We start from the raw sequence: 15783 nt of genomic DNA, 5'->3' as shown, positions 1-15783 counted from the left end.
ATACCTGTACTGTACAGGTACCTGCACCCCCCTCCCCCCTGAAAGGGGCCAATTGTGGCGCCGGAGGGGGGGAGGGTTCCAATGAGCGGAAGGTCCACTTTAGGGTGGACCTCTGCTTTAAGTCCAAAGTACAAACATGCTCAGAACCAGTGCAAAAGATCAGACAACAATACAGAAATTGACCAAAGGGTGGTGGTAAAGAGCAGAAAAAAACACATGATTTGGTGAAAGTTGGCTGAAAAAGTCCTGCTGTGTGTATGCAATACAAGTTCATGGCCAAAGCCCTTTGGACAGAAGTCCATGGAAAAGTTTGTTTGAAGTCCGATCATGTGTTCGAGGCTTAAACCATTCTATTGCATCTTTTATGCACGACCTAGCCAGCATGCTGCACAATCTTGTAGAATTTGCCATATACCAGTTGTGGCCCATCCAGCAGGGGCTCCACCCCCCATCTATGCGTTTGGCCCCCTAATCTACATGCAGGGTGCCGGACGCATGGATTACAACGGGGTTGGGGTTTTTTTTTTTTTTTGGATTCATGCAATTAAAGCTATAGGCTCGAATAGGCTTTAAAAAAGGGTGGGCTCGGGACGCACCCACTTGCATGACAATAGCCAATGAATATTCGCTATTGTCTCCTTCATTCTCCTCCCTTCTAATCAGGAAGCCCCTATTGGCCAGGGAGTCTCAGGACACACTTCCTGTTCCTGTGCGGCCGGGAGCAGACTGTCTCTCTGTGTGCTCCCTGGCAGAATCGGTCAGAGTTGCCCCAGCTATTCCATATCCCTGTCTCCATAAGGTAAGGCATCTGCTGTCCGTGTCTCCCATGGGGGTGTGTCGAACAGCTGCCATCAGTCTCCCACAGGGGTGATGTTAGTTTGGGCTGCCACTGCCATACACTATGCAATCTGCTCGTACAATCCTCTTTTAGGTTCACCAAAACTTTGTAATATGAAGACAAATCTAACACATCCTTTTAATCAGCATCAAATCAGGTAGGCCTTATACTACAAAGTACATGGTAGTTGAAGGAGATTGTATAGTGTATGGTCATTGGTCAGTCTAAACAACAAACTCTTTTAGCTCAAGTATGGAGCATACTCCTTTATAAAATAAATTAGCAAATATGTTACCTGTTGCAGTTACAATGAAAAAATATATGTAATAATCTCAGTACAAATTTTTTAATTTGATTGAATGGGTTAGAATCTCTACCCATAGACTCATGAATTTGGTTGGACATGCATGCATGACCAAGTCACCCTCAAGTATCATGAATGGATATCAAGAGTGAATTGATTGTTCCTCCAAACAGCAATTGCTCAGCAGGGTGGGGGCTTCGCATTTTGTCAATTACGCTGAAATCAAATGATCAAGTGACTGTCATCTTATTATCTTAACAGTCTGTTATGCTGGTGTAAAAATGTGATTGGTTTTCAAATATATGCAAATCTGTGTGTGACTTTAGTGTTAGCATAGGTTTTATTTGACAGTTGTCAAACAGTCAGTTAGAACCTGAACTACATGCATTTATGGCTGCTTGTTTTAACATGCCCTCCAGTGGCAAAAAATTGTATTACAGGTAATAGTGCAACATTACAAATGTTACATCTTTATTTAGAAGATGAGCATTAATAAATTATAAAAACACCATCTGCATGTTTAAAAAAAAAAAAAGGTGTGGGGGGGGGGGGGGGGGGGGGTTACACATCTAACCATTTAATTTGAATTCAGTCCAAACATGCCTAGTAAGATGATTTTGTAGCAGAGGCAGAACTGCAGTGTCATAACACCTACACACTTCCTCTCTACTTGCATAGTAGACACTGTAATTACTTGCATTTATATATATAGCAGGTCCATTGTGTGGTTAGTGAATTATCAAAAAATAAAAGAAAACTCCGGAATCAAAAGGATTGTTAATACATTTACATAAATGGGGACATGATAGATGTTGGTTACAATGACATGTATCGTTTAAAGAAGGTCTAAACCCAATCTCACATAAGCTGTAACATGCTAAAATGTAATTACAAGCTGACCACAGAAATAGTGACAGATCCCATCTCTCACTTCGCACATACTGCATATACTGGTCATTTAACTCAGGGGGGTGGGGGGGTTTGGGTCGCCCCTGGGGGTCTCTACGGCTCACTCTACAGTCCCACAGACAGGTTGTCTTGAGGCCTGTACACACGATACGAAAATCGAAAGTTATATTTCATACGCCCAATGATCTGCTGATTTTTGGATTGTTAGTATGGTGCTTTTGACAGCCGATTCCAATTTTTCATTAGACAAAAGCTGGATGTGAAAACTATAAAAGTTTTCTGTCATAAGTCAACTCAACATCCGATTTTCATTTAATTAGGAAGACTATGCATGCTCAGAAACAAACAATACATACAAAACTATTCTACACATTACGTCACTTCTGAAGTTGTATTCTGACGTACGAGAACTTTCGTATGGTGAGTAACCATCACTTTCGACATGAGACTAGCATGCTACAAAATACGGACAAACGGACATCCGAAAATCTGATTGTGTGTATGAGGCTTAAGTCAGCCCTCCTTCATGTGTCTACTGATTGGACAATAAAGACAACCAGCACATTGAAGAGGTCATCCTTTGTTCTCTCTCTTGTTAAAAGAAGGTCCATAAATATCATTGTGCACTGCAACACATGATGGGCACACAGTGATGACAGTCATTTTACTGGTATAAGTGTTGTGGTCCTTTTTGTGTGTTGTGTCCAGTTGTCCACATTTTAAAAGCTATGCGCAGTGCTTAGTGTGATTGACCATTGTCTAATCCAGTGTTTCTCAACTCCAGTCCTCAAGGTGTCCCAACAGGTCATGTTTTCGGTCTTTCCATTATTTTGCACAGGACATTTGATCAGTTTCACTGTCTTAGTAATTAGCATAGCCGTTTCATCTTGGGGAAATCATGAAAACATGACCTGTTGGGGTGCCTTGAGAACTGGGGTTTAGAAACATTGCTCTAATCCTCCTGAAGCTATGAAAGTCTACACAGGTTCATCCCCTATTCAAAATGAACGCACTTTTCAAAATCAACATTCACTTTGCTAAGTAAGCAACCTCTATCCCTTCAGAAAATTAACCCAGTTACATATTTTCCTTTTTGTTACACTGGCTACAGCATCTGTTAGACCCGGTTCACACAGGAGCGACCTGCCAGGCGACTTAGCCACCTGACAAGTCACGCTCCTTTCTGTACAATGAAACTGTTCTAATAGGAGTGATTCAAGTCGCTCCGACTTAGAAAAAAGTTCCTATAGTACTTTGGGGCGACTTCAGAGGGGCTTGCATTGACTTCCATGCATAAGTCGTTTTGCAAGCCGTGCTGAAGTCGTTCTGTACGGGGCAGCTTCAGAGTCCGGTGACTTTGAAGCTGCCCCTGTGTGAACTGGAACTTACAAGCTTTTTGAACCACTTTAAAAAACAAAAAAACAAAAACTTTTATATATTTTTTTTCCTCATCTGATCCCTTTTTATTTTTTGGAACTTTTGGTCAAATCTTAGAGCAGAACTAGGAGGGTATGAATGATGAAGCTGAGAAGATGCAGAGGAGGAAGAAGCTCTAGTTCCAGGAACATGTATCTCATCTTTCTATGCAAGCTGCTAATTGGTAGTCTGTTGAAGCAAATTGGAGCATTACATACTATATAAAGCAATGCGTGTTATTTCCAAAACTGCAGTTTGGTTTTGGTTTTCACAGTAATAGTCATAAAACTTCAATACTACATTTCAGTTGTCACAATATTAGCCATGGAACTACAATGCTAAATGTTGGTTTTAGTTTTCAAAGTAATAATCTTGGAACTCCAATACTATCATTTTCATTTTATTTTTCACAGTAATAGTCATGGAACGTGTTTGCTATGAAGAGAAGTGGATCTTGTAGAAAAGGTGTCATCATTCACCTATTCTTAAGGCTCTTACACACGGTACAAAAAATCAGAAGGGAAAATTCTGAAGAGGAGATGTCTGCGGATTTGTCGGATCGTTAGTACGGTGCATTCGACAGACGATTTGACTTTTACATCAGACAAAAGCTGAATGTGCAGGCTATAAAACTTTTGTCTGATGTGAGCTCAACGTCTGATTTTCGGATGGTCAGTACAGAAATCCGTCACACAAAAGTCAAAAGTACAAACCCGCATGCTCGGAATCGAGGAACAGGCCCGAAGAGTTCGGTCTTGTAAACTACCATTCGTAATCTAGAATTATCATTTGTGACACGGCAGCTGATGAAATGTCTAAATGCAGCGCACATTCTCATCTTCTTTAATGGGATAATAATGAAGCTGCTTTGCTGGTGATACTGATGTAGTTATGCCAAACATATTTCAAAAGGCATTTGTTTTGCACGATCTGAAAATCGCAAATCAACGCTCACCAAACATCTAACACAAAATTAGGATAAGGGGCCCAAAGGCTGGCGCTTGAAAAATGAACTTCCTCTTTATACTCTCGTAATACGTCACTACGTTCATGTTTGTCAAACGACAATTTGCAGATTTTTAGTATGCTAGACAAAATCTTGCAAGTGCCCTTTTGACAAAAATCAGACAATCAGTCGTCCAACTATCAAACCGTATGTACGAGGCTTTAGGGCAGCATGAATTCCTGATAAACTCTTAGAAGATTTTCACATAGATCTAGTCACTCTGTGCTGACTTGGTAAAATGAATGGCAGGACATGGTGAACTTGGTGGAAGAACATTAACACTTCTAGTGCCTTGTGTCTCCTATACCTAACATTACTGCAAGCATTAAAATGGCAAAGCTGGTGAGGGAGATTTCTACAGAAAGCATGGTATAAAACAGCAGAGATAGGAGTCCAGATTCATCAAGCTGCAATATCAGTGAAAAAAATGCCAACCTGTAGCAAACACTGGATTAGAGACCATTTGGCCACTTTGAAATTGTATCCTTTTAATAATTGCAGCTTGATGAATTCATGGCAGTGAATTCATTATCAACATAATTTTGATTTATAATACTTATTAACTACTTTAACCACTTGACCACTGGGCACCTAAACACCCTTAAAGCGGGGTTCCACCCTAAAGTGGAACTTCCGCTGATCGGAACTCTTCCCCCCCTCCGGTGTCACAATTGGCACCTTTCAGGGGGGAGGGGGTGCAGATACCTGTCAAAGACAGGTACTTACACCGACTTCCGGGCATAGACTCCCACGGGAGTCTATGCCTCTTCCTGTCCTGCCGCGCTGTCTGCTGGGACACACATGGGTCCCAGAGACAGCGCGGACAATTCCTATTGCGCTGCGCGACTCGCGCATGCGCAGTAGGGAACCGGGAAGTGAAGCCACAACACTTCACTTCCTGATTCCCTCACCTAGAATGGTGACGGCAGCAGCCGAGAGCCAAGCGATCGATCGGCCTCCACTGCCGGCATCGCTGGACCCCGGGACAGGTGAGTGTCCATTTATTAAAAGTCAGCAGCTGCAGTATTTGTAGCTGCTGGCTTTTAATATTTTTTTCCACAGTGCAATCCCTCTTTAATAACCAGACCAATTTTCAGCTTTCGGTGCTCTCACATTTTGAATGACAATTACTCAGTCATGCAACACTGGACCTATATGAAATTTTTGTCCTTTTTTTCACACAGATAAAGCTTTCTTTTGGTGGTATTTAATCACCGCTCGGTTTTTTATTTTTGTGCTATAAAAGAAAAAAGACCGAAAATTCTGTAAAAAAAAAAGAATTTTTCTTCGTTTCTGTTATAAAATTTAGCAGATTAGTAATTTTTCTTCATAAATTTTGGCCAAAATTTATACTACTACATATCTTTGGTAAAAATAAGTACAAATTGGTGGATATTATTTGGTCTTTGTGAAAGTTATAGAGTCCACAAGCTATGGTGCCAATATCTGAAAATTGATCACACCTGACGGCCTATTTCAATTCTTGAGACCCTAACATGCCAGAAAAGTACAACTACCCCCCAAATGACCCCTTTTTGGAAAAAAGACATTCCAAGGTATTTAGTAAGAGGCATGATGAGTTTTTTGAAGTTGTCATTTTTTCCCACAATTCTTTGAAAATCAAGATTTTTTTTTTACTTTTTTTTTCCACAAAATTGTCATATTATCAGTTTATTTCTCACACACAGCATATGCATACCACAAATTACACCCCAAAACACATTCTGCTATTACTCCCGAGTACGGCGATACCACATGTGTGAGACTTTTACACAGTGTGGCCACATACAGAGGCCCAACATGCAGGGAGCACCATCAGGCGTTCTGGAGCAACCAGGACAATTCTGACATTTCTCTCCTACATGTAAAAATCATCATTTATTTGCTTGAAAATTACATAGAATCCCAAAACATTATATATATTTTTTTTAGCAAACACCCTAGAGAATACAATGGTGGTCCTTGCAACTTTTTATCTTGCACGGTATCTTGCACGGTATTTGCGCAGCAATTTTTCGAATGTTTTTTTTGTGCTTAAAAAGAACACAGTACAGTTAGCCCAATTTTTGCATAATGTGAAAGATACACCGAGTAAATGGATACCTAACATGTCACTCTTCAAAATTGCACACGCTCGTGGAATGGCGCCAAATGTCGCTACTTAAAAATCCCCATAGGCGACGCTTTAAATTTTTTTTTAATGGTTACATGTTTTGAGTTACAGAGGAGGTCTAGGGCTAGAATTATTGCTCTCGCTCTAATGTTCGCAGCGATACCTCACATGTGTGGTTTGAACACCGTTTTCATATGTGGGCGGGACTTACGTATTCGTTCGCTTCTGCATGCGAGCACATGGGGACAGGGGCGCTTTAAAAAAAAAAAAAAAATTCTTATTGTTCATTTTACTTTATTTATTTTAGTTTGACTTTTTTTTCCCCAAAAATAAATTTTTTGATCACTTTTATTCCTATTACAAGGAATGTAAAAATCCCTTGTAATAGGAATATGGCATGACAGGTCCTCTTTACAGTGAGCTATGGGGTCAATAAGACCCCACATCTCACCTCTAAGCTGGGAAGCCTGAAATAAAAAAAATGTATGGCTGGGTATTGCAGGGTATCACCAAGTATGGCTGGGTATCTCTGAGTATGGCTGGGTATCTCCGGGTATGGCAATTTACGGCAGGGTATTGCAGAGTATTGGCTGGAATTTTACTGCAGAGTATTGGCTGGAATTTTACTGCAGAGTATTGGCTGGAATTTTACTGCAGAGTATTGGCTGGAATTTTACTGCAGAGTATTGGCTGGAATTGTACTGCAGAGTATTGGCTGGAATTGTACTGCAGAGTATTGGCTGGAATTGTACTGCAGAGTATTGGCTGGAATTGTACTGCAGAGTATTGGCTGGAATTGTACTGCAGAGTATTGGCTGGAATTGTACTGCAGAGTATTGGCTGGAATTGTACTGCAGAGTATTGGCTGGAATTGTACTGCAGAGTATTGGCTGGAATTGTACTGCAGAGTATTGGCTGGAATTGTACTGCAGAGTATTGGCTGGAATTGTACTGCAGAGTATTGGCAGGCACTGCAGAGTATTGGCTGGTATTGCAGAGTATTGAGGGGTTAAATTTCGGTGAGCAGCGATGTGGGCACTGCAGATACAGCCCACATCGCTACTGACACCGATCTTTTCCCCCTCCGCTGTACCGATCGGTACAGAGAGGGGGAGGGAGGAACCAGCGTCATAACATGGCGCCGGTTTGTTTACAAGTGATCACTCCTTCATTTGACGGAGCGATCACGTGGTAAACGGCCGCAATGAGCGGCCATTTACCGTGATCCATGATGGTCACGGATGCTCTCGAGTGCGTGCCATTCTGGAAGGACGTCATATGATGGCCTCCCAGAGTTAAACAACTGCCCTGTAGCCGTCATTCGGCTATGGGCCGGTTGTTAAGTTGTTAAGAGCAGGCCTTTTGCTGACACTCTCACATACATGTAAAAATATGTATTTTTTTTGCTAGAAAATTACTTTGAACCCCCAAACATATATTTTAAAGCAGAGGCCCTAGAGAATAAAGGGGTGGGTGCTGCAATTTTTTTCTGTCACACGGTATTTGCACAGTGGTTTATCAAACGTAATTGTTTGGGAAAAAAATAAATTGTAATTCACAAAACCACAATATAATACCCAATTCTTTGGTAAAATATAAAAGATTGTTATGCTGAGTAAATAGATACCAAACATGTCACGCTTTCAAATTGCACACACCCGGTGGAATGGCGAAAAAACGACGTAAATTATATTATCCAGAGGTGACGCTTTAAAAGCCTTTACAGGTAACCACTTCGGATCCACACAGGGGGTCTGGTGCTAGAATCCTTGCTCTTGATCTGACGTTTGTGGTGATACCTCACATCTCTGGTGTGACTGCTGCTAACATACGACGCAGGATCAACACTTGTGTTTGCCTTTGCGCACAAACAGGATGGGGGGGGGGGGGGGGGGCAGTGGATCTTTAAAACATTTTTTTTAATTACAGTATTTATTTCGTTTTTGTATTTTATGTTTTGCAGTCACACAAGGGACAGGAGTGTAATAATTGTGGCTGTATTTGATGTGCGATGAAAGTTATTCAAATATGAATTTGTCACTTTGTTAACTTTGTGCCCAATCAATCAAATCTGAGTTGTGACACTACTGAGTCTTCTTTTTGGTTAATAACGTAATTCTATGCATTTCGATGATTACAGGTACTTTACAATGCATAGCAGAAATCTCATCTTATGCCATTTATTGTCAGAATTATCTGTGGAGTTTTATTTCAGGACAAGATGTACATTTGGCCACAAAACCTGAAGCACAGATGTAGTTATTATGTACATGGAAATACATTGAAGCTACAGCAATATGTCAGTCTGTAAATTGCTGTAGGCCCCATGAGGCAACAGAGGTTCTATTGTCAGACTTTCTGATGAATAAGCAGCCTCTGTAGCAAGGTTCAGTCAGGTCTGACGGTGTAGAAAACCTGAGTGTGCACGTATGGAATCATTGTTAGGTGTGGCCTTGTGCGTCATTATGAAACAACACTGTATAACTAGAGTACACCTCCTGCAATTATTATATTTTTGTCCTTCATTATACTTATATATATACATATATATATATATATATATATATATATATATATATATATATATCTATCATATATATATATCTGTACAGTACTTGGCTGTATATCCTCCATGAGCGCTTCTACTTGAACTTTGTTAGGCCAGCATGACCAGCAGAGGTGAGTGATAGGACAACCAATAGGGTTTCCTTATTGATATGAGCACCAGAACAACTGTTCCGACTTTGCTGTTAGGCCTTTCCCTAATACACAATGGGGTTGATTTTCTAAAAGCAAATAGAGCAGGGGGAGGCAACCTTTAAAGAGGTGGAGACCTACTTTAACAACATGGGAGGAGTCCAAGGTCACCGGGCACAGTGTTGTCCCCTCACATCCGATTTAAACCTCTAATTTCCGTACTACCATGTCACAATTGTGTGCGTTGTACTGCAGTCGTGGGTTTAAATTGAGTGGTGCGGAAGCAACATATCACCTCATCACCAGTCAAACACACTTGGATCCCTTTTTAAAGCAGTGCAGCAGCGGCTACTGCTCTTGTGAAAGAACTCTTATGCCGCATACACACGACCAGACTTTTCAACATCAAAAGTCTGACGGAATGATTCCGGCAGACTATTCGATCGTGTGTGGGCTGCAGCGGACTTTTGATTTTCAAAAGTCTGACAGACTTTAGAAATGGAACATGTTTCAAATTTTTCCACCAGAACTCCGCCGGACCCAGTTCCTACTGAGAAATCCGCTCGTGTGTGTGCTAGTCCGACGGACAAAAACCGATGCGAGGGCAGCTATTGGCTACTGGCTATGAACTTCCTTATTCTAGTCTGGTCGTACGTCATCACATTCAAATCCGTCTGACTTTGGTGTGATTGTGTGTGGCCAAGTCCGTTCATTCGGAAAGTCCGTCAGAACTCTGTCAGAACTCTGTCAGAACTCTGTCAGAACTCTGTCAGAACTCTGTCAGAACTCTGTCAGAACTCTGTCAGAACTCTGTCAGAACTCTGTCAGAACTCTGTCAGAACTCTGTCAGAACTCTGTCAGAACTCTGTCAGAACTCTGTCAGAACTCTGTCGAAAGTCTGTCGGACCTAAGTCTGGTCGTGTGTACGCGGCATTAGTTGCATTCGGCAGCGGAACCCTTAGTGCTTTTTCGCATATTAAGTTCGGGAGGTGGGTTAAAACCCTGTGGTTGATCTTTGATTTTACGACCCCCCCCCAATTCTTACCCCCTTTACCTGCTGAGGTGGAATCCAAAGGTGTACACATGCATCATCAAGAATTAAGCCCACTGTTGCTTTTGGTGGGTGCTACTGGCCAATCGTGAAACATTAAAGTAAATAGGGCCACTTTGCAAGTGCCCTGCAACTTCATGCTTCTGCGGGGTCCATGGGTTTAAAGCAAGTGGTGAGAAAGCAACACAACGCTGCTTACTTTAATCCCTTGTTTGTCATACTGCACAAGGTTGCAGGACACTTGCAGAGTGGCCTCATTCACTTGAATGAGTCATGCTTGGCAGATGCTACACCGACCAACCATGACAGGGCGTATAACTCCTGCTGCGACATGTATACACCCCTGGCCACTGCAGCTATAAGGGGTGGTAAAACACATCTTAACTATGGGGTTTTACTGCCCCCAAACTGTAAATGTAAATGAACCCCTACTATTCTGATCCCCCTATAGGGCTGCCTTCACACTGCAGTTTACCTGTACTGTGGGTTCAGCGGAGTGCATTTGTGACTTTCCTGGGTTAGCTGCACTTTACCATAGATGTCTATTATTATATACTGCAGTTGTGGTGCACTTTCAGAAAATGCACCAAACCCACAGGATAGAATAGAAGTCTATGGCCAAGTGCAGCTAACACACAGGAAAGCTTCAGGTATGCTGCACTGCACCCGCGGTGTAGGTAAACCAAAGCACATCGGCATGAAAGCAGCCCTATACTATTATGCTCAGTGTATTCCTTCACACTGACCTGAAGATCTCTTCTTTCCTGCTGCTGGCACCACTCTGTAGACCGGCTGATAGCTGGGATAAGAGGTGGAGTGCAGTCGGTATCACTCGGCATGGGACAGGAATCATCACTACAGAGGAGGCATCCGCTTATGTGGCTTTTGCTCTCTACTACAGCTCCAACTTTACAAGTAGTCCCTTTGGATGGCACTCTGATGCTCTGGAATGGCAGGTCTGCAAGCCCAGACTGGGATCTACCAGTCACCTGGCTGCAATCTACTGGTAGATTGCGGTCTACTGGTTGCTGACCCCCGAAATAGACTGTTCCCCCTTGCAAGGACATTTTCCTCAGAGCTTAGTGAATGAGGGGAAGCTCTGCTGACTTTCCTCGTTCCATCATGCTTTATTTATTTTTTCTTGTATTTGATTAGGTTTTCTTTGCAAAGGGACATTTCACCATGTTGTGGGAAAAATTCCTTTGCAAAGTGCAACTTCCCTCAGAAAGTGAACAGACCATTTTGCATTTTAGCAAATCAACTCCAGCTCCTGAGAGTCCAATCACCAGAACTGTTTTGCTGAGAAAGTTCATGTATAAATGTGGCATGGGACAGAGGGCAGAGGTTTGTACTTCCTGCCTGGGATTTCAGTGCAGGTGAGGCACTGTGCTGTTAGCACAGGAAGTTCAGAGCTCATTGGCTTGATGGATTATCATCTGGTATTTTTCTGTACTTGGGTAGTTTTTAAAGAGCGTATTGCAGAGATGTACTAAATATGAGTGTTCTTTTTTTTTTTTTTTTTTTAAGCCACCTCATAACTCTGACAGCATGCTGTGGCTTTAACAAAGCAAAGGGAATGAAAAGAGTATGATTGGAGATGTGCTAAATATAAATAAAAATCAGAAGTAACAGTAAATTAACATTTTGGTAATTTTATTTATTTAAAAAGAGGGGAAGTTGCAGCTTTGCATGCCCTCCACAGGATGGTGCTATATGCATCTACACGGGTCACACATAGCTAGCTGAGGCTCGTTATGAAAGCCAAACATGTGAATCCTATTCAGGGGCTTTATAAAAGCAACAGCTGTACATTGGCTTCTATTATATTATATTATCTTATTGTATGTTTTTTTTATGTTATCTCAGACATAGTCACCTATGCCTTCCTTAAGTTACTGGAGTCTTCAAGTTGAGGTAAATGTATGCCATTTCATGTTTTTCAGAAGAAGCAAGGAAGTACCAGTGCCAGCGCCACTGCTAGTGCACCCTCGACAGCAGCTTCAGCAGCGAGCAGTAAGGTAAATTGATTATGTTCCTACTGACATTTTTTCTACTATTTTTACAAATATCTAAACAGTCTGCACCTAAGATGGGCTACTTGATGTGCAGCCTTATCTTTATTCAGTTACGTCATCAACCAAGTAGCAAATGGCAGTATTCTTCCATGAGAACTACTGGTCACAACCCCAACCAACCTTAAATCAAAACAATAACGACACAAACAACAACCTAATGGCATGAAATGGCTGCGGCACTTTATTGGTTTACCAAAAACTTACCAATAATTAATGACAAGAAAACTTAATTCAAATAAACAGTGAGAACAACCAAACTCGCCACCATTAGCTCGCTTATGAGAACCCGAGCATATTCCTGAGATATAGCAAATGCCCACCCTGGACCCAGGGCGGCAGAGAACCACATAAAAATACCACGACAGGTGGGTGGGAGGGAGCTTGTTGCTAGAAGGTCCAAAGAGGATAATTTCCGGACCCAGCCTCCTTTTTAATTACTTCCGGACCGCCCACTGCACATATACTGTGGCATGGCAGCCCGGCTGCACAAAATAACATACCAGTACTTTGTTTGACTTCCGAGTCTGGGGCGTGTGTGAGCCAGTCAGCGGGTCCGGCAGTCGTGATGGTCGCTGGCCACCCACGATTATTCGGAGGAGAGAAAGAACGGCGGTCTGTCTATGTAAACAAGGCAAACCATTATTCTGTCAGACAGGGGGAGAGAGATCTTGTTTTCCTGCTAATCAGGAACACAGTTGTCTCTCTTCCTGCAGTCAGTCCACCCCCCTACAGTAAGAAAGCACACCCAGGGAACACACTTGACCCTTTGATTGCCCCTGATGTTAACTCCTTTCGTGCCAGTGTCATTTTATACAGTGACAGTGCGTTTGTTTTTTTTAAAGAGTGGGTGTAGATCATGCTGGAATGACTCGATCAGTGTTGTAGGTTGGTAGGGTGTGAACAGATGGGAAGACTTGGTTTACAGATGTTCGTGCCCAGTTTAAGAAAAAGGTGGTGGTGTGCTCTGTATGGGCTTGGGCTGCTACCTCGGTGTATGGCCATGAGGTCGACTCTGCATGTGTTGTAGAAGATAAGAAGGTAAAGGAGCGACTCGAAATTCAATAAAGGTAAGTATATTGGTATTTTATTTCAGCAGTAAATAAGGCCAGTGTGTTTCAGGGGACTAAGGGCTCCCCCTTCATCAAGGCTGCTAGTGGAATTGATTATTGAATGATCCTGTTGGAGGGTGCCTTTAGCACTGTTAGATGTCCACAATGTTGACTGCTGAAATAAAATGCCAATATACTTGCCTTTATTGAATTCCGGGCGCTCCTTTACTTTCTTATCTTCTACAGTGCTTTTTTTTTTTTTTTTTTTTTTTTTTAGCACTGATTGCTGTATTGATGTCACTGGCCCCCAAAAAGTGTCACTTGGTGTCCAATTTGTCTGCCGCAATTACTAGTAAAAATAAAAATGTCATAAAAATATCTCATCTCATAGTTTGTAGATGTGATAACTTTTGTGCAAACCAATATATGCTAATTGGGATTTTTTTTTACCAGAAATATGTAGCAGAATACATATTGGCCTAAATTGATGAAGACATTTTTTTATTTATTTCTTTATTTTTTTTATAGCGGAAATTAAAAATGTTTTAATTTTTTCAAAATTGTCAGTATTTTTTTGTCTATAGCGCAAAAAATAACCGCAGAGGTGATCAAATACCACCAAGATAAAGCTCTGTTTGTGGGAAAATAAAAAAACATAAATTGTGTTTGGGTACAGTGTCGCACGATCACGCAATTGTCAGTTAAAGTGACGTATTGCAAAAAATGGCCTGGTCATAAAGGGGGTAAAAACTTCCGGTCATTAAGTGGTTAAATGGCCTCCTTCCAGAGCATTCCAGGTGTTCCCAATGGCTGGAAAAATGACCCAGGAAAAGACTTAGGAATCCTTAAAGGGGGCAGTGCACCTATATATCAGTAATGGCAGTGCCAAACTATCAAACAACAGTTTGGTAAGCAAGGGGGAGTGGCCGCAGCCTAACTAAGGTGGGCCCAAAGGGTTGTGCCCCCCCTTAAACATGGAATTAGAGGACATGGTGAAAGTATCTTGCCCAGGAATAAGCACTTTTGTATTAGTTATGATTATAAGATAATGTTAGAACATGGTAGTGTTTTACTTTTGATAAGTCAACACCAGATGGGTCTGGCAATTGCTTTCCCTGATTTTGCAAAGGCTCCCCCTCCCCTCTCTATAGCATAAACCTGTATTGATAGCTGAGCTGAGAGTAAGGCCTGGTTCACACCTATACAGGTTGCAGTTTGCATATTTCAGGTGCATTTTGCATTTTTCAATACAAGTTTTTGATCCATTGAAGTCTGTGGAACCAAAAACCACAAAAAAGTCCCTGGCCTTTTCCATAAAATGCACAGATGACAACATGACCCATAGGGAACCAAGTTAACGGACTGTACTGTGTTTCTGGAAAACTGAAAATGCACTAAAAAATGCATAGGTGTGAACCAGGCCTGAAAGTTTATTAACTACTTTAATACTGGGCACTTTCACCCCCCTTCCTGCCCCGGCCATCTTTCAGGGAAGTCGCGTTTTGAGGCATAATTGCCCAGTCATGCCACACTGTACGCAAATAAATTTTTAATAATTTTTTTCACATGAATAGAGCTTTCTTTTGGTGGTATTTAATCAATGCTGTTGTTTTTTTAGCAAAAAAAAAATTATAAAAAATACCAAACATTAAAAAAAAAGGAAATAAAGTTTTTCTTAGTTTCTGTCCAAAAATTTTGTAAAGAATTTTTTTCTCCTTCACTAAAAGGGTGGCACTGGTGGGCACAGATGGGGCTGCATTCTAATCAGGGCACTGATGATCAATGCCCTGATTACCATTTCACGTCTTCCTGTGAGGAGATGCCACTGATCGGCTCACCTCACACTCAGTGTGAAGGGAGCCGATAAACGACACTTCCTTGTTTACATATGATCGGCTGTGATTGGACACAGTCGATTCACATGGGCAAAAGGCTGTGGCTCTTTGCCGAGATCAGGGTTGTGCTGTGTCCCAGGAATGCAGCACGATCGTGGCTAATCTGGGTGCCGTTATATGACGTCCTCCCAGAGCAAGAGCCACACCGCTCCACCGTCATTTGATGGTGGGCGGGCAGCAAGTATTTAATCTGTTGGCTGAGATGACAACCGGGACAGATTAAATCTCCACACCCATTGCTGTTTCCCCTTTTGAGATTTCCCTTCACTTCCTGTCCTGGAGATTTAACAGGGATTAGGATAGTCTCTTAAAAGCAAGGGATATATCCCCTTATAGACAGATGTCACTGGAGCAGGTTTTCCCATTGGAAGATTTCCCCTCACCCTTACTGTGACAACTGAAAATGTTTTGTATTGAAGACAACTGTCAC

The 15783-nt window shown here is 41.8% G+C and overlaps 1 protein-coding gene across 4 annotated transcripts in view; it reads left to right on the top strand.

The window, feature by feature from the left end:
- CAST (calpastatin) overlaps positions 1-15783 on the top strand; it is a 219759-nt gene that overhangs the window by 97459 nt on the left and 106517 nt on the right. For all 4 annotated transcript variants that reach the window (XM_077462355.1, XM_077462352.1, XM_077462353.1 and 1 more), the window contains one exon: positions 12278-12352. In XM_077462355.1, coding sequence (XP_077318481.1) covers positions 12278-12352 — 75 coding nt within the window. The remainder of the gene's footprint in view (positions 1-12277; positions 12353-15783) is intronic.

The sequence above is a fragment of the Lithobates pipiens genome, unplaced genomic scaffold (genome assembly GCF_037356315.1).
Source record: "Lithobates pipiens isolate NorthernLeopardFrog02 unplaced genomic scaffold, aLitPip1_a1.2 Scaffold_3, whole genome shotgun sequence".
Classification (NCBI taxonomy): Eukaryota; Metazoa; Chordata; class Amphibia; order Anura; family Ranidae; genus Lithobates; species Lithobates pipiens.
The sequence above is the reverse complement of the archived record's forward strand: the minus strand, read 5'-3'. Positions and strand labels throughout refer to the sequence as shown.